General features: G+C 46.3%; 10 protein-coding genes and 1 long non-coding RNA gene across 24 annotated transcripts in view; 5 read left to right on the forward strand and 6 right to left on the reverse strand.

The window, feature by feature from the left end:
* Positions 1-5,346, forward strand: part of LOC6732875 (protein sickie) — a 150,550-nt gene extending 145,204 nt beyond the window's left edge. For all 11 annotated transcript variants that reach the window (XM_016180423.3, XM_016180421.3, XM_016180419.3 and 8 more), the window contains 4 exons: positions 1,425-3,259; positions 3,326-3,581; positions 3,645-4,124; positions 4,186-5,346. In XM_016180423.3, coding sequence (XP_016025601.1) covers positions 1,425-3,259; positions 3,326-3,581; positions 3,645-4,124; positions 4,186-4,305 — 2,691 coding nt within the window. In that variant the 3' untranslated portion in view covers positions 4,306-5,346. The remainder of the gene's footprint in view (positions 1-1,424; positions 3,260-3,325; positions 3,582-3,644; positions 4,125-4,185) is intronic.
* A 188-nt stretch (positions 5,347-5,534) lies between these two features.
* Positions 5,535-6,878, forward strand: LOC6732879. Of its 2 annotated transcripts, none has more exons than XM_016180425.2 (3): positions 5,535-5,637; positions 6,140-6,564; positions 6,623-6,878. In XM_016180425.2, exons 2-3 carry the CDS (start codon positions 6,153-6,155, stop codon positions 6,757-6,759), a joined length of 549 nt encoding a protein of 182 aa, XP_016025605.1. In that variant the 5' UTR covers positions 5,535-5,637; positions 6,140-6,152; the 3' UTR covers positions 6,760-6,878. The 2 variants fall into 2 exon arrangements, with proteins under 2 accessions (XP_016025605.1, XP_016025606.1); XM_016180426.1 differs by having other exon boundaries at positions 5,587-5,641.
* A 61-nt stretch (positions 6,879-6,939) lies between these two features.
* Positions 6,940-7,898, reverse strand: LOC6732880. 2 transcript variants are annotated; one of them, XM_016178044.3, is made up of 4 exons: positions 7,701-7,898; positions 7,525-7,647; positions 7,269-7,454; positions 6,940-7,214 (listed from the first exon to the last, which is right to left on the reverse strand). In XM_016178044.3, exons 1-4 carry the CDS (start codon positions 7,871-7,873, stop codon positions 7,025-7,027), a joined length of 672 nt encoding a protein of 223 aa, XP_016025607.1. In that variant the 5' UTR covers positions 7,874-7,898; the 3' UTR covers positions 6,940-7,024. The 2 variants fall into 2 exon arrangements, with proteins under 2 accessions (XP_016025607.1, XP_002079985.1); XM_002079949.4 differs by having other exon boundaries at positions 7,269-7,457.
* A 189-nt stretch (positions 7,899-8,087) lies between these two features.
* On the reverse strand, positions 8,088-8,561 carry LOC27207141. Its single transcript, XM_016182874.2, has 2 exons — positions 8,469-8,561; positions 8,088-8,415 (listed from the first exon to the last, which is right to left on the reverse strand). The coding sequence occupies exons 1-2, from the start codon at positions 8,490-8,492 to the stop codon at positions 8,275-8,277; spliced, it is 165 nt and encodes a 54-aa protein (XP_016025608.1). The 5' UTR covers positions 8,493-8,561; the 3' UTR covers positions 8,088-8,274.
* Positions 8,562-8,582: 21 nt separating this feature from the next.
* On the reverse strand, positions 8,583-9,228 carry LOC6732881. The gene is made up of 2 exons (XM_002079950.4): positions 9,102-9,228; positions 8,583-9,039 (listed from the first exon to the last, which is right to left on the reverse strand). The coding sequence occupies exons 1-2, from the start codon at positions 9,156-9,158 to the stop codon at positions 8,662-8,664; spliced, it is 435 nt and encodes a 144-aa protein (XP_002079986.2). The 5' UTR covers positions 9,159-9,228; the 3' UTR covers positions 8,583-8,661.
* Positions 9,229-9,418: 190 nt separating this feature from the next.
* Positions 9,419-10,695, forward strand: LOC6732882 (proline-rich extensin-like protein EPR1). The gene is made up of 2 exons (XM_002079951.4): positions 9,419-9,578; positions 9,650-10,695. The coding sequence occupies exons 1-2, from the start codon at positions 9,549-9,551 to the stop codon at positions 10,559-10,561; spliced, it is 942 nt and encodes a 313-aa protein (XP_002079987.1). The 5' UTR covers positions 9,419-9,548; the 3' UTR covers positions 10,562-10,695.
* Positions 10,696-10,969: 274 nt separating this feature from the next.
* LOC6732883 lies at positions 10,970-12,313 on the forward strand. The gene is made up of 6 exons (XM_002079952.3): positions 10,970-11,109; positions 11,167-11,193; positions 11,253-11,408; positions 11,471-11,602; positions 11,666-11,836; positions 11,889-12,313. The coding sequence occupies exons 1-6, from the start codon at positions 11,059-11,061 to the stop codon at positions 12,105-12,107; spliced, it is 756 nt and encodes a 251-aa protein (XP_002079988.1). The 5' UTR covers positions 10,970-11,058; the 3' UTR covers positions 12,108-12,313.
* A 73-nt stretch (positions 12,314-12,386) lies between these two features.
* Positions 12,387-13,403, reverse strand: LOC6732884. The gene is made up of 2 exons (XM_016178043.3): positions 13,247-13,403; positions 12,387-13,187 (listed from the first exon to the last, which is right to left on the reverse strand). The coding sequence occupies exons 1-2, from the start codon at positions 13,301-13,303 to the stop codon at positions 12,645-12,647; spliced, it is 600 nt and encodes a 199-aa protein (XP_016025609.1). The 5' UTR covers positions 13,304-13,403; the 3' UTR covers positions 12,387-12,644.
* Positions 13,404-13,679: 276 nt separating this feature from the next.
* Positions 13,680-14,611, reverse strand: LOC6732885. Its single transcript, XM_002079954.4, has 2 exons — positions 14,388-14,611; positions 13,680-14,324 (listed from the first exon to the last, which is right to left on the reverse strand). Exons 1-2 carry the CDS (start codon positions 14,466-14,468, stop codon positions 13,761-13,763), a joined length of 645 nt encoding a protein of 214 aa, XP_002079990.1. The 5' UTR covers positions 14,469-14,611; the 3' UTR covers positions 13,680-13,760.
* LOC6732887 overlaps positions 14,548-18,298 on the reverse strand; it is a 44,351-nt gene continuing 40,600 nt past the window's right edge. The window contains exons 5-6 of one of the 2 annotated variants that reach the window (XM_039293809.2): positions 17,409-18,206; positions 14,548-17,129 (exon numbers count right to left, since the gene is read on the reverse strand). In XM_039293809.2, coding sequence (XP_039149743.1) covers positions 16,926-17,129; positions 17,409-18,206 — 1,002 coding nt within the window. In that variant the 3' untranslated portion in view covers positions 14,548-16,925. Of the gene's footprint in view, positions 17,130-17,153; positions 17,351-17,408; positions 18,207-18,298 lie in introns of those variants that run through there. The other variant, XM_039293810.2, reaches the window with a different exon arrangement.
* On the forward strand, positions 17,094-17,578 carry LOC123327224. The gene is made up of 2 exons (XR_006541787.1): positions 17,094-17,160; positions 17,385-17,578. It is a non-coding gene; the product is annotated as an uncharacterized LOC123327224 (long non-coding RNA).

The raw sequence follows: 18,298 nt of genomic DNA on the forward strand, positions 1-18,298 counted from the left end.
ATATAGCGAGCCATACGTATTACAGCAATATATAATTGCTAGAATTGCCGCTAATCTGTATTTCAGACTATACCCCGATTTCCCACTTGTTCGCTGATATCCATCTAGCACGTTTCGCTATTTAATTAGCCACTCATTTATGCAAATTGCGATGGCACGCTCTATAGAGCTGCATTTTTAAACGGATATTCATCATCAGTAGATGAACACTCCCCAAAGGTTTCTAGGTTCAAGGTCGGAGTGAGGCAATCTTTGGGGGCTGCTCTCGAATAAAATCACTGGCACTTTCCACTTTATCACCCACTCAAAGGAAAATGGCTATTAATCGTTTTAATTGTCGGCGGAAACGAAAGGATGCGCTCCTGCGGCTGCCGCCTCGTACTGCGTGTCACGTTACTCATACGCACCGTAATCAATTTTTATGCTTGCCACATACGTGAGTTGGCAGCCAAACGAAGAGCCCTTTCCCAAATATGCCGAAGCGGAGAAAGTTGAAAGGGTTCCTACGTGGTTTTTTAATGCAAATCGTGCTGATTGTAATGTGCGCGGGTGGGCTGTACACTTGTTGTGATCACGTTTGCCAATTCACAATTTAATTAGTCTGGCGCATTAAAACACCCGCCATGTCGCCCAATTTAATAATACTACAAACGCTAAATTACTTTACGAGCATTTCTGCCAGCAAAACGAAAAGATTGCGCTGCTTCCTCACAACTTCCTTGGCAATTACAACATCCGCTCTGACTCACCACTTTTCTTCTCCGAGTTTCCCTAATGACACTCATCAACTTGATGCAGAAATATATATATTTTCCTAGGTTCCCTGAACACATACTTATGTATACGTCACCAGTCACGTCGGCTCATAAAAAATAAGCAACGATGGCAAATGGTGACATAACAAAGCACAAGAATAGCACAGGTTCTCGAATTCACACGGCCGAATAATTAGTATTAGAAAAGCAACCTTAAAGTTCGGCTAACTTACTCTTTAATTATTTAGTAATCCAAAGAGCTTAGCAAAATTAACATCTGTTTAAAAGACAACCTTTGGCTGCCTATAATTCCCATTTATAAACACTTCCCAAAAAGGTTTAAAATATCAAAATGGACTCAAAAAATAACTGAACAACTTTGGGAATACATTCTCTAAGTGCACGTCTTTCTAAGAAGGAACAGAAGTTTTTAAAAGTTCTTAAAGCCCGGCTTTGGGCCTGGCTTATTGTGCGTGAGTCATGTGGCCGGGTTGAGTTGCAAGTTGCGGGTGCAATGCCATGCATGCCAAGCAGCAACACCCGTCCTCAGAATGCGAGGCACGATCGAGATGTGCTCAAAACGGGCGATGATGGATTGTAGAGACCTGGCCTAAGCCCATACCCATACCCACCTTAAACTAATCGCTCCTCTCATCTTCTTCCTTGCAGGCCCATGTGGTCACCGCCTTCGAGCAGTCGCTGTCCAACATGACCAACCGACTGCATCAGTTGACGGCGACGGCGGAGCGAAAGGACGGCGAGCTCACGGACATGCGGCAGACGATCGAGCTGCTGAGGAAGCAGTCCATCCAGGCGGGACTGACCACGGCGCACATGCAGAGCATGGGCGTCCAGACCCAGGGTCAAGGTCAGGTTCAGGGCCAGGCGCTGGGTCAGCCGGGCTCGGATCAGAAGCCACCGAACTCGGGTTCCCAACGCGCCATCAATGCCAACAATGGCTCCATGCCACTGGGAATGCAGCGCCAGCACAGCACCGACTCCATGTGCTCGCTGAACTCCATCAGCTCGGGCTGCTCGGCGGCCCAGGACAAGAACAAGGCGAACAAGAAGAAGGGCTGGCTGCGGAGCAGCTTCACCAAGGCCTTTTCCCGCAATGCCAAGATCTCCAAGACGAGTCGTCATGTGGGTCACCATCATCATCACAACCACTCGCAGCAAGAGTTGGCCTCTGGGAAACTTCCCCTGCACAATGGTCACGGTGAACCCTTGGGACTGGCCTCGTTGGCCACGCAACCTGCTCCTCCCCTGCCGAATAGCAAGCAGAGCAGTCCCGCCAAGACCGTCACCCTCATAGACAATGCCAAGCCCATCGATGCCATTGACCAGGAGGATCAGCATGTGGTCGAGGACCTCAAGAAGCAGCTGCGCGAAAAGGATCTCGTCCTGACCGATATTCGCCTGGAGGCCTTGAGCTCGGCCTCCCAGCTGGAGAGCCTCAAGGAGATGATGAACAAGATGCGGGCGGAGATGATGTCGCTGAAGCACAACAACGAGCGCCTCCAGAAGCTGGTGACCACGCGATCGTTGGCCGGTTCGGAGGCCAGCTTGGGCCAGGCCATCAGTCCCAATGGATCAGTGGCTGGAAGCTCTGAGGTGTCCAGGCGCTACTCCCTCGCCGACAGCAACAATCGCCCACCCATGGAACTCCCAGGTCGACTTAGTGAAGAACTTGAACTGGAGGAGGACTGTTTGCCACCTGCCCCGGCTCCCGAACAACCTCCACCACCGGCTCCCAATGGCGTCAGTGTGGCTCCCCTTAGTCCCAGTACCCACGTAGACCTAACGCCACCACCTCCTGCCTTGGAGGCGGCTCCTATGGCCAGTCCGGTGCACATGGCCAGTGCCACGGAGGAGTTGGCCGATGTGTGCGATGGCAAGAAGATAGCCATTGCCTGTTATTTGGGTCAGCCAGAGGCGTTTGCCAAGTACTGTGAGGAGCTGCAAGAGCTCGACGGCTTCTATGCCAATGGCCACGAGGCGGATAGCCAATCCCAAAGCGAGAGGAAGTCCAACTATGCCAGCGCCAGCTGCAACGAGTTCGTCATAGCCTGCACCTACATATCCGGCAAGACGACGTGGCAGAATCTGGACTACGTGGTGCGCAAGACCTTCAAGGACTACGTGGCGCGCATTGATCCGGGCACCAACCTGGGTCTCAACACGGACTCCATTACCTCGTACCACCTGGGAGAGGCGAAGCGGGGTCCCGAGATGGGATTCCCGGAACTCCTGCCCTGCGGTTACATAGTGGGCAGCGTGAGAACCCTATACATTTGCCTCCAGGGTGTGGGAAGTTTGGCTTTCGACAGCCTCATCCCGCGCAGTATTGTCCACCGATACATCAGCCTGCTCACGGAGCACCGTCGTCTGATCCTGTGCGGACCCAGCGGCACTGGAAAGTCCTACCTAGCCCGGCGACTAGCCGAGTTCCTGGTGGCCCGCTCCGCCAGGGGCAATCCTTCGGAGGCAATTGCCACGTTCAAGTAAGTCTCAAGGAGATCACTATCTATTCCATATTGCTAAACCATTTCTCCTCCATTTCTCCTCAGTGTTGACCACAAGTCCTCGAAGGATCTGCGTCAGTATCTGGGCCACATTGCCGAGCAGGCTGCCATTGCCAATGGAGTCTCCGAGCTTCCCTCTGTGATTATTTTGGACAACCTGCACCACGCCTCCGCCTTGGGCGACGTCTTCTCCTGTCTCCTGAGCGCTGGGCCCGCCAACAAGCTGCCCTGCATCATTGGCACCATGTCGCAGGCCACTTGCAACACCACCAACCTGCAGCTGCACCACAATTTCCGATGGGTATGTTGTCATGATGGACTTTTCAAATTGGACCATTACTTATTCCTTCCTCACTTGCAACAGGTGCTCACAGCCAATCACATGGAGCCCGTGAAAGGCTTCCTGGGTCGCTTCCTGAGGCGTCGACTCTTCCAGCTGGAACTGCAGACGCAACATCCTCAGCCGGAGCTGGCGGCAGTGCTGGCCTGGTTGCCCTCCGTTTGGCAGCACATCAACCGATTCCTGGAGGTGCACAGCTCCAGTGATGTGACCATTGGACCGAGGCTATTCCTAGCCTGCCCGATGGACCTGAAGGATTCACAGGTGTGGTTCACCGACATCTGGAACTACCACCTCTCGCCATACTTGGTGGAAGCGGTGCGCGAGGGAGTTCAGCTCTATGGACGACGAGGAGGCGCCTGGAACGACCCCTCCGCCTTCATTAGGAACTCCTATCCGTGGCCCTATGGTCCGGACTCAGTGCCTCCACTACGGCAAATCAATGCCGAGGATGTGGGACTCGAAGGCGTGGCCCTAACCAACGGAGACCAACAGGATCCCTTGGTAAGATACAAGACTAAAATTGCTCCTTTGACTTTCAACTCATGAGGCGTTTCATCAACAGCTCAACATGCTGATGCGCCTGCAGGAGGCGGCCAACTACTCGGAGGCCCAGGATCAGGAGTCCGATTGCGCCAGCCTGGACTCAAATGTCACGCCCGAAAGTTCCGCTGGAGCCGAGTGAACAGCTGAAGAAACCAACCACTTCGTACATGCCAAATTTAGATGGACTAACTGAGAGGAACACGCCAGCTGAGGGTCCGCTGCACCCAAGACATCCTTGCCCCCGCACAAATGAAACTTCTTGCACTACTTTCGCAGCGAGGTTCAAAAGCAGTTCCAAGAGTTTTCCATTTGCACCAAGTCAACGACCTATCCACCCATCGTTTCTAGCCACTCCCTGCCATCTAGAGTGTTCCAAGAGTTTTCCATTTGCACCAAGTCACCGACCTATCCACCCATCGTTTCTAGCCACTCCCTGCCATCTAGTGTAAATTGCACTTTTTAGCGCACTTGTTAAAAATGCAAATTGTCCAAGCCACAAACTGAACCTGATAACGAAGCACTACCATCCCAAAAAGCAAGGACCCCGGCTGCGTTTCCGAAAAACCCAAATCTTGAGAAAAGAAACCTTAACTAACATGAAATGTTAAAGAGATAAGACGAGTGAATTCATTATTGTACATATAGAACAAAGTAACCCCAAATCCCCTATGCTTAAGTGTGAATCTGACCGACGGTCTAGACTTTTTATACCCTTTATCCCAGCCCAGAACCGGCGGATCATATGAATTAAATCGCAACTAATACCTAACTCTACTGTAAATGTAGCTATAAGTTTTTGCTACTACCAATTTACAAGATGTATAGTTGAAGAAAAAAGCTTTCACTTTAGTTTAATTATTTGCGTAATTATCATTAAATATTGTTACAAACATATTGCATATTTATAAAGCCCAATAAAGCAAAATACCATTAACATATTTATTATGCCAAGCGGCGCTTAAACACAGGAATACGCGAAAGTGAATACGTAATGCCCCCTCCTCGATAAAATAGCTAAATTTCCGAACTCCAGATCCCTATCGAAAGATAAGCTCATGTAATACCAACTCAAGCAGCAAACTATATGATACGATAAAGCAAATTATGTGTCTCTGTCTAATTTAAATGTGTGCATTTATGAGATATGACATCAAATCAAAATAAAATATAATATCAAACATTCATTGTTGTTTATCTTCTCGCGACCAAATATTCCGCCACGTTGCGATGCACAATAAAATATAATAGTTGCTGTTTCCTTATTTTAAAATATTTAGATTTAAATATCCCGCCACGTTCCGATTGATAACGATTGAATATATCGATATATTGATATTATTAATTTTTCACTCGAGTTGCGGTCACATTGTTCTGCACGAAAATACCAAAATATCGAGCAATAATTACCCATCCATATATACTTTCTTTTGTATATTGCCTCTGGTCACATTGTTCAGCAAGTCTAAGAAAAGTAGGTAAAAGTGCTATAAAAATTGTTTAAATTGCGTAAATTACCAAGTACCTGAGACCACAAAGCTATTGAATATAACGGGCGGGATAAGCAAGTCCATATAAATTGGAAAACCAGTTGCCACCGGTTTATAATCCGTTTTCCGGTAGATGCAACCGCCCACCGATTACACAACATCTGTGATGGCTGTGAAAAATGGGAGAATTATGCGGATATTATGCCAAACACAGCACGAAATCGGGAGAAATATATGGCGACATGCCTAGAGGAACAGCAAAACAATGCGATTTCTATGGAAATAGATTCTATAACATGGCACGTAGCTCTGCTAGCCGTTACATAACCTCCAACTAAGTGGGCACCATATATCGGTGAATTCCTAACCCGTGAGATTTAACGGATGACCGTCTAGTCGGGTGGGGAATTTGGCTATCGTGGGTCCAAGACCTTATGTCTCTCTGCGGATACCTCATAAATTTATATTCATTTTACTCCCTTGCAGACTCTGTGAGAAAATGGCCCTGCGACTAATCAACAGTGCTGTGCTCCGCCAGCTGGCCTCCCAGCTGCCCAAGAGTGCCCAAGTGGGCAGCGTGGCCGCCGTACACACGCTGGACAAGATCGGCAAGCGGGAGATCGTGGGCTACGGCTGGAACGGCACCGCCTGCTACGCGGATCGCGTGGATTACCCTCTGCCCGCCGTGCGCTTCCGTGAGCCCACCAACGAGATCAACGCTCTGCGCGCCAAGGAGCAGGGAGACTGGAAGAAGCTCAGCACCCAGGAGATCAAGGCCCTGTACCGCGCCAGCTTCTGCCAGACTATCGCCGAGGTTCAGGCTGGATCCGGGGAGTGGAAGCTCCACCTGGGCATTGCACTCCTCTTCTCCGCCGCCGCCATCTGGGTGGCCGTGCTGATGAACCTCTTCGGTAAGCCATTGTCCGCTTCCCTTATGCGGTTATCCATTATTAAGCATTTTCTTTTTAGTGTACGATGAGCTGCCCGTTACCTTCGACGAGGAGCACCAGAAGGCCCAGCTGCAGCGCATCATCGACCTGGAAATCAACCCCGTCACCGGATTGACCTCCAAGTGGGACTACGAGAACAAGAAGTGGAAGAACTAAGTGCGCTGTCGTTAAATAATTCCGCGATTGTGTGTGATTAAGTTAGCCGACGTCTATGTGTATTAAGTAAAAGCAAGATAGTCGAAATTAAAGTTATGGCTGCTGCCTAAACCAATCGATCTTGGGTCAGTCATCAGTTTCTGCCGGGAAAACCAGCCTCAATGATCAGTTTCAGAGCAATGATTGTTATTCGATTTATTAACAGACCTTTTAGTGTGTAAATTACAAACGAAATTGCCACAGGCATAGCCAATTTAATTACCACTTAGCGATAATACCTTCTGGAACTCTTGTGTCTCATCTTCCGGCTCTTAGATTTTTGAACCTCATTAACAAGGATCTGCAAGGCTTGGGAGGCATTTGTGTTCTTGGCGAATTCCCTTTCAAACATGCGGCCGAATCTTAGGATCAATGGTATCAGATCCGGTGTTATCATTGCTCTCTCTTTTTCGGTTCTAAAAAGGCGGATTTCAAAGGCATTGTAAGACGTACAGACGCACACTACTTACACAGCTCCCTTTTTCTTCACCTCTTTCAGGATCTGGACAACGGTTTGAATGTCCCCAAATAATCTGTACTTGTCTTTGGTAGAAATTTCCCCGTCAAAGAATGCCTTCAGTTCGTCGTCAGTAATATTCTTAGCTTGACCCCATTTCTCCAGCTCTGCCGTCTCCTTTTGGTACGCGCTCCGAGCTCTGCTGAAAGAAGAAGGCAGACTTTCCTTGATTGCAGAGCATCCGTACTTGATGCAGAAGATGCACCTACCTCCAGTTCGAAATATCCCTAGCTTTTTGCTCCATCTTTTTGAAATGGCCTGATCTGCGTTTGAAAGTCGACTCTTCCTTCTCCTTTGCAACTGCCGCCTTTGGTTCCGCATCTCGGTTAAAGCTATTGAAAGCGAAATGTATCTATCCTTCAGATCGATCGAATCTGTATCTTACTGTTTGTGCCAATCGTATCCCTCGTATGGAGGCCTGTGCAGATTGTGTGCTCGCAGATGACGCTGTCTGTCCATCTGGGTGTGGTTCTGGTTACCTCTGCTGTCCACCTTGACGAGGAGCAACATCAGGCAATGGAGGATGAGGATCGCTGCGGGATAGAGCCTTGATCCCATGGCTGTAGTTTATAGAGTGACAAATTACTTATACGTTAAATCACAATTAAGTGCGCTGAGATGTATTATGGAACCAATCGATTTCCAATTAGTAACAATAGAAAAAAACAACCTATATTTTAAAAAGGGTTACTCATTCTTAAGAAAGTGTCAATTTATATTATTAGAATCCATTTCTCCTCATTTGAAATGTATATCGCTTGGTTAGCAACAATTAATGCAATTCAATTTATTATTTACACATTCGAACATTGGAAATGCTCAATTAAGCAGTGATCCATTGATATGATGGACAAGGCTTCCGCTTCCCATTGTCTGGCGAGATCCGAGGCATTATGGCCGTGTGAATGACTTTGTAACGTGCCCTAAGTAATCGCGTGCAATCCCAACCTTGTCAGCGATCAGATGGAGTTATGTTTTTTATGGTGGTGCCTCACACGTGCTGGCCAGTTTTTCCAGCGCTTTTCCTTCTCGATGTTGTGGAATCCATCGTGGCCCACGACGTGTCTGGGCACTACCAGCTCCAGGCAAAAAAAGAGGCACTAATGAGAAAATATAATATATGCGATAAAAATGTTACTATATCTCTACTTACCAAGCAGAAAACAGTCAACCGCATTGGGGAACAATAGACTGGCAACTAATTCAATTCGTCATCTTTGAAGTTTTTGGTAAAACCACATAGGGTGTCCCCAATTTCGATGGAATATATTAAAATTATTTAGTTTTTTATTCAATAATCTTTAGAGATTGGTCACAAAACGAAAGGGTATAATCTGTCGCTGGAGCTAGGGACGTGGCGTGGTGAAGGCGTCGTTCCAGGTAGCCCAATGCTTCTCCGTCTTCAGGCTGTGGAAGCCATCATGTGCTCTAACATGTCGTGGTCCCTTTATATGGCTTCCCGGCTTCACAAATGGATCTCCTCCATTTTCAGGGTCAGGCGAGGCGTTCGGGTCTGGGATGTCCGTGCTATTACCCATATCGGTGCTATTTGTTAGTGATCCTGTGACCTCGGACCCCGCTACTGTGGTCTGAGTAGTTTCCCCGATGGAACTGCCTTCTGTAACTGGAGACGTTTCGCCAGCTGTTGGGGACGCTGGAGATGATTCAGCCGCAGGGGTTTCCTGAGCCTCGAGCGCGGCTACCAAGAATATAGCGATTCCAATCTAGAACAAAGAAACGTTCGATTATGTGCAATAATGAGGGGGAATGCCCCATTGGCACTCACCAGCTTCAGTTCCAGTTTCGCCATGCTATCGTCACACCTGACACATAGTATGTACATATACTGCGTCGAAACCAGAAGCGCCGACTGGGCAAAGCCACCTTTTATAGTCGCTGCGCAGGTGGAATCGATTGGAGCAGTTCCAAATTGATTGAGTGAATCGCTGCCTGACTCTGCGGGCAGAACCAATTCTCTTAGTGACCAACTGATAGACGGCGATCTTTAATTTGCGAACGCAGCCGGGGAAATTCCGGCAGACGCATCCAACACCTGATGCCAATCGGGTTTTTCGAGAGAGATAGAGAGCTGATTGCTCTGGGGCTGTCTGTAATTGTGGGCTTACCGATTTCCATAATGGTGGGCGATTCTGGAGCTATATAAGTCAGCTATGGCCGGCAGAAAACAATCAGTTTTCGCTTGGCCCTTGCTAGTTGAACTCAGTCGGTTGGGATGTTCATTAAGCTTCTTCTAATCAGCCAGGTTGGTGCCAGATCTTGGCCGGCACAAAATGACTCGAACTATGATTAATTTAATATACATTTTAATTCTAGCTCCTGGCTCTAAGCTACGCTCAGTTGTCGCTCGACGAGGCTAAAAAGCAAATCGATGCCTCGCTTTACAGCGAAGAGGAGACTACCGATGATGCGCACCTGCCGGAGCCCCACATTCCCCCGCAATATCAGCCTCATCATCCCCACAAGAAAGTGACCACCACCACCACACCCGAGCCGGAAACCACCACTCTGAAGCCAGAAACCACCACGAAGCCCGCCATTGAGCAGGAGGGTGAGGCAACCGCTGCTCCGGATGACGGACTGGGTCAACTGGACGATGGCTTGCAACAAAACAATGATGGATCTGCGCTCCCAGAGTCCACCACTCCGGAACCGGAAACCACGACCCCTACGACGACCACCACTACAACTACCACAACGCCAAAGCCCCATAAGCATGAGCCCCACTCTCATCCCCATTCTCATTCGCATCCTCAGCCCTATCCATACCCCATTCAGTATCCCTACCCCCACCCTGGAGTGATATTCACCGCCGCGGGACCTAAGCTTGCTCCTCCATCGGCCACACCACCCACTTCCAAAGATGCGGACAAGGAATCACCGGAATTGTCTGGATACCCCTCCTATCCGAGCTTCAGATCACCGTACTCGCCCTACCAACCACCGGTGTTCCCCCAGCCACGTAACTGGCCCAGCTTCCCAGGATACGGACCACCCAGTCCCGGTTACGGATACCCCCACAACCACAATCACGATGAAGACTCCGGCGAAAATAAGCCCAAGGACAAGTCTGGAGAAGAGGATAAGGACGAGGATGTGGCTCTGAAGCCACCTGGATTTGGCTACCCGCAGGTCTATTTGATTCCCCGAAGACCAGTGATCTCTGTGCCCAGCTTTCCGCGTCCAGGAGGCGGATATGGTTCGCCCTATGGCTACGGACGCTACTAACACTCTGCGCTAAATACTGTGAAAAATCTTCCAGACTTGAATCTTCTAGATTAGTCCATATAGTCAATAATATCTTAGTTTTATTTCATTCTTGAAATGTACTTCCTAACACAATAAATAACTTTTAAATTATATTTGCATGAGTTTTTAATATTTATATACAATATTGAAAGCACAAGGTTTTTCAATTAATGTGGGACTGCTTGGAGTTTTCTTTCGGTGCATTAAGTACTAGTTCCTAAATTAAAGGCTCCTAGATTCGGGAAAATGATATTTGCTGATTTGCGCATATGAGATTGAGTTATGGGCTTCTGATTTCCCTGTCGTGTAATCCCCAGGCTGATAACCCCGGGCCCCGACGCTCTCACCTTGGTGATTTCCAGTCGGACGGGTTGGGATCGTGGTTGCATTTAATTGCAGCGCATTCCACCCAGTCAACTCATAGTTCTGTCGATCGTCGGAAGTTCGAGACGTGAGTGTCAGTCGAGATCTGCGAGATGTTGCCGCTCCAATTCGTTTTGCTGGGCTGTCTGTTCATCGCTCAGGGGGTAACTATTCATTGGATTGGTCCGCAACTTATGCTTCAATGAGTTCTTTATTTTCAGATATGCCACACTCTGCCGGAGCCCAAGGTAAGTTAGCTAGCAAAGAACTTAGATAGTATATTTATGCAATATTCCATAATCCACAGCTAAGGGTGCCCCGTGAAACTATCAGCATTCCCACTCATCTCTTTAAGCCAGTGAGTCCGAAATCGAGCAGGGAACCTATTTCTAATAGATCCTCCTTAAATGGCGGAAATAGCTCTGCCCTGGTCGAGGCAGATAACGATGTCGAGTTTCTAGAGGTGAGTCTCATCCAATACGCTTAATATATACGGAAATAAATATATATGTATTACCCTTGAAGAGATCTAGCGGTGAAGTGGAGGAGGTGACCGACGCCTACGAAGAGGAGGACGTTCCACTCCGACCTATCCCATTCCAACCTCGACCGTTTTATCCTCAGAGTCCTCCCCGATCCAACGGTTTCCCCATTCGTGTAAGCGTTTTCATAAGTAGTTACAAATAGTAGTACATCCGATTGACGACTGAACTATTTCAGCAACCCATCTATGACAATGCATTCCAAACCGATTACAATGTGGGTCCCAGAGGCAGCGGCTTCGACAACAGACCTTTTCCCAGTTCCCCGGATTTCCGTGGCAGAGGCGGTCGACCAATTCCTGACTCCCCATTCCGCAATCAAAACTCAGGAACCTTTGTATCTCGACCGGTAATCTTGTGCCATCGTGTTCCTAGCTAAATAACTAATACATCTTCTCCAGGTACCCATGTCATCTAGTGGTTCCATTATCCCCCTAATCTCCGGTGGCCTCAGTGTTCCGACTGGTAGAAGTGGTCCCCTTGGTTCCGGGGGTTCTTCGAACAACTTTTACCGGAGCGAATCCTATAGCTACACCTCGGACGGAAGAGGACCTCCCCAGATCGAGCGGGACTTGTACGACTCACGGGATGGATTTGGTTCATCTTACCGCAACTTTTAAACCCTTTCCTAATAGATGCTTATGAATGAAAGTTCCGAGTTCTCAAAAATAACTAGTTGAGGCTAACTGACTTGTCTGTCTAATGTGAAGATTCTTACCATTACAAATAATTAGTTATTTTACTTTCTGCATGGTTTATTTATTAGACTAAATAACAATTGTATTGAATAGGATGAATGAAAGTCATTAAAACTATCGAATTGAAACCTGACAGTTTACAAATCTATAAAAAGGTATATTAAGGTATTCAATGCCTTTGCAAAATGAATTCCACATCTCTTACGTCATTCCTGTACTAAGTAGTAAACACTTACTAGCGTATTTATTATATGCTCATTGATTGTTAAATCAGCTGCAATATGTAATCAAGTTTTAGCTTCCGGCGAGCGTGCTAATACAAAACATGAACTCTGGACTACTGGTTTTGATATTAGCAAGGCAGTTACTGGAAATTATATATACGTTCTGATTATGTATCTGTAGTTACTTGGCTTAAAGCTAAATGTACTTGGAACATATTTATGTGTTTATGTTTATTCAAATGAAATCAGAGTTGGTTAACTTGTCCAGCTTCTCATAGACATCCTTCTCGTTCTTAAAATCATTAAACTGCTTGACCAACTCCGCGTTCCTGGCCAACCGACTGTCGGACCATGTGCTCATGTACTTCTCCACCTTCTGCTCTACGGTTTTCAGAGTAGTTTCCAAATTTCTTTCCAGGATCTGCTCCAGGTCCTCAACTCCGTGCTGTATGAATAGCTGGACCACAACCTCGTCAGCTTCCGATTCAAATTCTTTGCTGCCTGCAATCGAAATGATGCTTTCCAGTTCCTCAAGGGCATCCTCCAGTCTATTCAGCTCGAATGAATCATCGAAGTCCAGGGTGTCCAAGGCCGCGACGAAGTCCTTAAGCTCCCTGAGAATGTGTCCTTTAGATTCCGGTGGTAAAATGAGTTCGGCCTCGTCGATGACCAGTTGGAAGACATGTCTCAGCTGTTCCATGGCATCTGTTACCATTTGAAAAAGTTCACTGGACACTTCGAATTGTAACTGCCATTTGTTAATTGGAGGAGCTGCCAGCTGCAAGTTGAAAGTAAAAGTTTATTCCAGAAGGATATTAGCGAATCTAAGGATCTTACCGAAAGCTGGAGGGCAGCCACTGCGACTAGAAAAGTCCAAGTTAATCTGCTAGCCATGATTCGAAACTGTATCTAGTCTCTATCGAACTGATTCCTTTTATAATCCCTCTCTTAATTTCACAAAGTTGATACAAAATGGGATAATGAATACCCACTGATCGTGAGACAACCTATAGACTGTAATCAGTCTTCAGAAATCGGTGAGCGTGATAAGAACGAGCGCTGCCCCTTGATATTTTAATTAGTGGGTAGTGGAAACCATGCATTTTGTGATTATAAAGTCGTATATAGTTCCAAGTCACGATAATATCTTTATTGCTTTAAAGTATCAGTTCCCGAGATCTACACATGTCGATCAGGCAGTTGGAAATTTCCCGGAAGTTAAACGGAATTTTTTCAGGAATAAGGTCCTCGTATAAATAGATTCCAAATATTTTTGTTTAAAGTACAATTCTCATTTTATTACAAGCAGTTCCTAATTCTATGATATTGTTTAAATATTTAGCTATTAATCTTAAGCCTTCGTCCATATACCACTGGCCACTCCCTGGACCAAAGCCTGAGCCAATTTGGTGTAGTCCATTAGCTGAAGCTCAGGAAGTTGGCTCTTCAAGTTCTGGGGAAACTCCAAGAAGGTTGTGATCAGACTGTCCTCAGTTTCGGTGGCCAATTGGGTGACGTTGGAAACCAATTCAGACCTGTCCTGTCGACTGAGTCGCAGATACTTGGTGAGATGCGGCTTGACCTTGGCGAAGAATCTGCGGATGGCGATCTTCTCGCCGGGAAGAACCTCGACGAGCAACTTATCGGGAGTCTTGTGGTACATGAGGTCGCTGTTTATCCAGGCGAAGATATAGAAAGCAGTGCTGTAGTAGTCCTCGTTCCCAGCAACCAGGTCGAGCTCCTCGAAGTACTGCCGATCGATGGTTTCGTTGGCCGGAAGAGCCGGAAGTCTTTGGCGGGCATCTTCGATGGTCGCGTAGAGCACCTGATTGAAGAGCCTCTCCACCGCCTGAATTGTGTTCCCCGCCAAGATGGTAGGGCTGCGTTCTTTCACTTGGGCTGAGTCCGCCAGAGCCTGGCAATCGAGAGGAAAATCAATAAGTTCCTTATCTAATCCGCCGCCGACTCACCGACTCACCAGGCAGATAAGACCCAGAAGCACCCAGCAGCAAGTGCTGCCGCCGATAAGAAACCTCGAACTGCGCCCTGATCTCGCCATGCTCCTCCGATCGCTGCTCGATTTAGACTGATCATGCCGGACGGATGCCAAACGGTCTCCCCACCCAAACAATCTCGACTTAGGTTTTGTTTGTTTTATTAAGCGCAAGTAGAAAATATCTCAAGTACTGTTTATTCGAATTTCGTAGAGTGAGCAAATTAATGGCCATTAATGTTCGTTCGTGATTTTCTATTTAAGCTAGCTAGGAAAAAAAGATGCCGTCTAGTCGAATGTTAGTAGTAATCTGCATACACACGAGTAACATTAACAATTAGATTTGTAAATTACACATCTTAGCATATACTTAGGTTATTAGCAAGCTACTGTATTCTCGTATTGATCCGGGCTACATATATATATATATATATATATATATATATATATATATATATATATTCATATTCAGCATTTGTAAATTGGCTTGTAACGGGAAGGAAGTTGTCCGGATAATCAAAATATTCTTTATCTTTTGTACATTTACAACATTTTCAATCTTATCTCTGAAGTTTGTTAAAATCGAAAAAGTGTTTTCTTTTAATGAATGAAATGTGAAGAAAAGAGACTGGATTACAAAATCATCCTTAATAATGTGTAAAATAACCATATTTTCTATCATTTCTCTTAGGGTTGTAAAAAATAAAAAAATTAATAAAAATTCTGTTGTATGAGAAATATGAATACGTGAAAAATTAAACGAATAGTGAAAAATCATTGCTTACATCATATCGGTTACATAAGTTTATAAAAATGAAGGAGCGTTTGGCATGCGATAAACGTCCTTATAACTATTTCATTTTGTATCTCTGCAAAAGTACTTATGCATAAGTCTTATTAAATTTACGTTCAGAATAACACGCTTTACCCGCGATTGTTGGCAAACACACTGCCATTTCCAACAATCAGCCTAAAATAATTAAATTAACGTCCAATTGACTGAGGAATGCATACTTTATAGTTCAATATTGGAAATGTTTTGTTTTGAACAATTTTAATCCGCATTTCGAGATAACACACGTATGTAGGTACACATTGTAGTAGGACAACCACTGAAACACCGAGTTGCATATTGATATATATTTGATATAAGTTATTTCGCATTTATACATCGCTTGTTGTGTTGCAGCTGTCCAGGCATTGTACTGATTTGGCTTTTAAATATATTTATGTATTCTTTATAATTGAGACCTGATAGCAGCCATTGTCGAAGTTCACACCTAAGGAGTTGCTTATACTAACGGTGATATTTGGATTAAATCTGTACAGTATTTTACGAGTTCTCAAGGTACATCTGACATTCAGGACATTGGGGCCAGCAGACCCCAATAGTCGATAACAAGTTATAAAATAATCGTGACAAAATGCAAAAATAATATGCTTCTTTCTTATGCTAGCTAGAGTTCTTAAATACTTATAAATGGCTAGTAATAGTTAGTAAGAAAATATACTCATATATATTTATGATCAATTGTAAATTCTGTTATCTAGAAGACAGTCCATGGAGTAGAGCTTACAACTAGGTCGAATATCAATAGAGAAGTATGTTCTAACATTTTTCGGTTGTATAGTTTTCAAAAGCAAGTCGAAATGCTTTATATGTGTAAACGAATGTTCAGAGAAGCTCTTAAACGTTGCGGAAATATATAGGTAATATTATCGATTAACACTTTGCTTAAACGTAAATATGCATTTGTTCTTACAGGCTATTTAGTAATACCTTGAGTAAATTTTTATAATATCCTTTCTAGCCTATTTTCACCCACGATTCTGGGACTGACTGGAGCTACTCACCATTCAACATCTGGGATTTGGAAATATTGTCCTCGAGTACACTTTCCGTTCTTTTGTAAGAAATATCTGACTTACGTTTGGCGAAATTTTTCATACGCTTCTTGTAAAGTGTGAAAATCATAGACAGAAAAATAAGTTTTAAAAATGATTTATTTGTTTTGTGAGAAACTATGTGTAATGTTAAGTCAAAATGCAGTTCCGTTTTTGTAAAACTTAAGCTTAACTTAAGTAAATGCATAGTTTACCAAACTAGGCGCAGGATAAATGTCAAGGAAACAAATGTTACAAAAGAGAATCATGTTAAAGCAACTGAAGTCGGCACTACAGAGACGGAGGAAGAAAACGTGTTTACTTTTTATCACAATTGCGTATGAAAAATTTCTTTAATTGCTAGAAGCCGCCACGCCCACCGCCGCCCCCGCCGCTCGAGCCCGCCAGTCCCGCTGCCGATTGCCGGGGCACCAGGATGCGCGGCAAGGTCAGCGACCTCTTGGGAAAGCCATGTCTGCTGCCCTGCGGCTCCTGGGGGGCGGAGATCGAAGTCGAGGTCGAGGTCGCGGCCGAGGTCGAGGTCTCCCTCCGCGGACGAGGTTCCATCGCCGCCTCCGGCTGGCCGTTCTTCACCCCCTCCGTTGACCTCTGGGACTCTCCGTCCGGCTGCTGCGAATGTCACGCATATGACTGCGCCGCCTGCGGCATCATGCCGCCGGAGTAGCCGCCGTCAAGGCCAGGAGGCCGCTCCACCAGGTTCTTAAGGCGCCCTCGCAGCTCCTCCAGACTCTTGGACTTCGCCTTGTTGATGCGCTTGTACTTGACGTCCTTGGGCTTGGTCACCGAGCGATGGTTGAGCATGACCCGGTTGTAGTTGGTGACCTGGAAAGGGATATATACATTAACTATGCATGTAAGATAGAACGATTTATGCTTCATTGGAAAAGCCAAAGATTCGTTTAATACATTTAATTGAAAGATTTGGTGCTATGCAGGAAAACAAAAAGTATTTCATCTAGTAAAGTTTCATAATTTAATAAACGTTATAAGTCTATTTCGCAATCTAAGAAAATGGGAATTCCCTCCATTGGCTCAACATAATCCTGAAATTTAAAATTTAAGTGCAACATTTTGCAGTTTAATCTTTTTATTTTCAGTTACCTGGGTTTTTCCGTTGGGCGGATCCTGGACTCCTTGCGTCGATGGTGGAGGAGATGGTGGCTGCAGCTGGGGGACCTTGACACTGAGTGTGGTGCAGGGAGAGTCGTGGCTGGGAGATCTCTTGAGGGCTCCCAGTTGGCGTCTTGGAATGGTGGATCCGCCGTCGACGGGCGATGAATCTTTGGCTTTGTCCGCGGTCGAGGGACTGGCGGCGTCTATCTGGCCCTCGGTCGAGCTGGAGCTAAGAGCCTTGTCGGAGCGGTTCTTGAACTTGTCCCGCTTCTCGGCCACGTCCGTGGTGGGTTCGGGATCCTCCTCGACGGAGTAAACCGTTTCCAGGATATCGGGACGCCGCAGGAAGCAGTTGTTTCGCCTGGCCGCTCCGTATTTGTTGTGATTCGTCTCGATTGCATCGGATATGGACCGCACTATGGTGATGCCATCGCTGCCCAGCACGCCGCCCAATCCGCCAGCGCCACTACTCTTCCGTCGCGTGCCCAATGTCATTGGGCTGTCCGAGTCGATGTCCTCCAGGACCACCGCCGAATCCGAGTCGTTCAGGGAGTCCAACTCGTTGGCATAGCTAGCTTCAATGGTCTCCAGCCCATGATCCACCAGCCGGGAGGACAGGGTGTCGATGATCTTCTGTTGACGCTGGATGGTCAACTCCCGATGGTTCAATAGACTGGCTATCTGCTTCTGCTTCCGCTTCAGTCGGGATTCCAGGAGCAAGAGCTGCGAGGTCAACGAGTTCATCTGATCGGATTTCTCCTTCTGGTAACGATAGTGCTGCTGGACCTGAGGACAGGAATTAAAGATGGGCATTTAGGATGTGGACTTGGGCAATCACTTTTCTAAATATTTTAAATATTATAGAAGGATAACCTCAC

Source organism: Drosophila simulans, chromosome 2L (assembly GCF_016746395.2).
Source record: "Drosophila simulans strain w501 chromosome 2L, Prin_Dsim_3.1, whole genome shotgun sequence".
NCBI lineage: Eukaryota > Metazoa > Arthropoda > Insecta > Diptera > Drosophilidae > Drosophila > Drosophila simulans.

Excerpts from the sequence above, each read along its gene's own strand:
- LOC6732883 (XM_002079952.3), top strand. The coding sequence starts at position 11,059 with ATGTTGCCGCTCCAATTCGTTTTGCTGGGCTGTCTGTTCATCGCTCAG. Across the intron at positions 11,110-11,166 it reads GTCTGTTCATCGCTCAGGGG|ATATGCCACACTCTGCCGGA; the intron begins GTAACTATTCAT and ends CTTTATTTTCAG. Across the intron at positions 11,194-11,252 it reads ACACTCTGCCGGAGCCCAAG|CTAAGGGTGCCCCGTGAAAC; the intron begins GTAAGTTAGCTA and ends CATAATCCACAG.
- LOC6732884 (XM_016178043.3), bottom strand. The coding sequence starts at position 13,303 with ATGGCTAGCAGATTAACTTGGACTTTTCTAGTCGCAGTGGCTGCCCTC. Across the intron at positions 13,188-13,246 it reads TGGCTGCCCTCCAGCTTTCG|CTGGCAGCTCCTCCAATTAA; the intron begins GTAAGATCCTTA and ends TTCAACTTGCAG.
- LOC6732885 (XM_002079954.4), bottom strand. The coding sequence starts at position 14,468 with ATGGCGAGATCAGGGCGCAGTTCGAGGTTTCTTATCGGCGGCAGCACT. Across the intron at positions 14,325-14,387 it reads TTCTGGGTCTTATCTGCCTG|GCTCTGGCGGACTCAGCCCA; the intron begins GTGAGTCGGTGA and ends CTCGATTGCCAG.
- LOC6732881 (XM_002079950.4), bottom strand. The coding sequence starts at position 9,158 with ATGTACATACTATGTGTCAGGTGTGACGATAGCATGGCGAAACTGGAA. Across the intron at positions 9,040-9,101 it reads CGAAACTGGAACTGAAGCTG|ATTGGAATCGCTATATTCTT; the intron begins GTGAGTGCCAAT and ends TCTTTGTTCTAG.
- LOC6732882 (XM_002079951.4), top strand. The coding sequence starts at position 9,549 with ATGTTCATTAAGCTTCTTCTAATCAGCCAG. Across the intron at positions 9,579-9,649 it reads AGCTTCTTCTAATCAGCCAG|CTCCTGGCTCTAAGCTACGC; the intron begins GTTGGTGCCAGA and ends TTTTAATTCTAG.
- LOC6732879 (XM_016180425.2), top strand. The coding sequence starts at position 6,153 with ATGGCCCTGCGACTAATCAACAGTGCTGTGCTCCGCCAGCTGGCCTCC. Across the intron at positions 6,565-6,622 it reads CGTGCTGATGAACCTCTTCG|TGTACGATGAGCTGCCCGTT; the intron begins GTAAGCCATTGT and ends TTTTCTTTTTAG.
- LOC6732880 (XM_002079949.4), bottom strand. The coding sequence starts at position 7,873 with ATGGGATCAAGGCTCTATCCCGCAGCGATCCTCATCCTCCATTGCCTG. Across the intron at positions 7,648-7,700 it reads GGATACGATTGGCACAAACA|CTTTAACCGAGATGCGGAAC; the intron begins GTAAGATACAGA and ends CGCTTTCAATAG. Across the intron at positions 7,215-7,268 it reads GTGAAGAAAAAGGGAGCTGT|AACCGAAAAAGAGAGAGCAA; the intron begins GTAAGTAGTGTG and ends CCGCCTTTTTAG.
- LOC27207141 (XM_016182874.2), bottom strand. The coding sequence starts at position 8,492 with ATGCGGTTGACTGTTTTCTGCTTG. Across the intron at positions 8,416-8,468 it reads GGTTGACTGTTTTCTGCTTG|TGCCTCTTTTTTTGCCTGGA; the intron begins GTAAGTAGAGAT and ends TTTTCTCATTAG.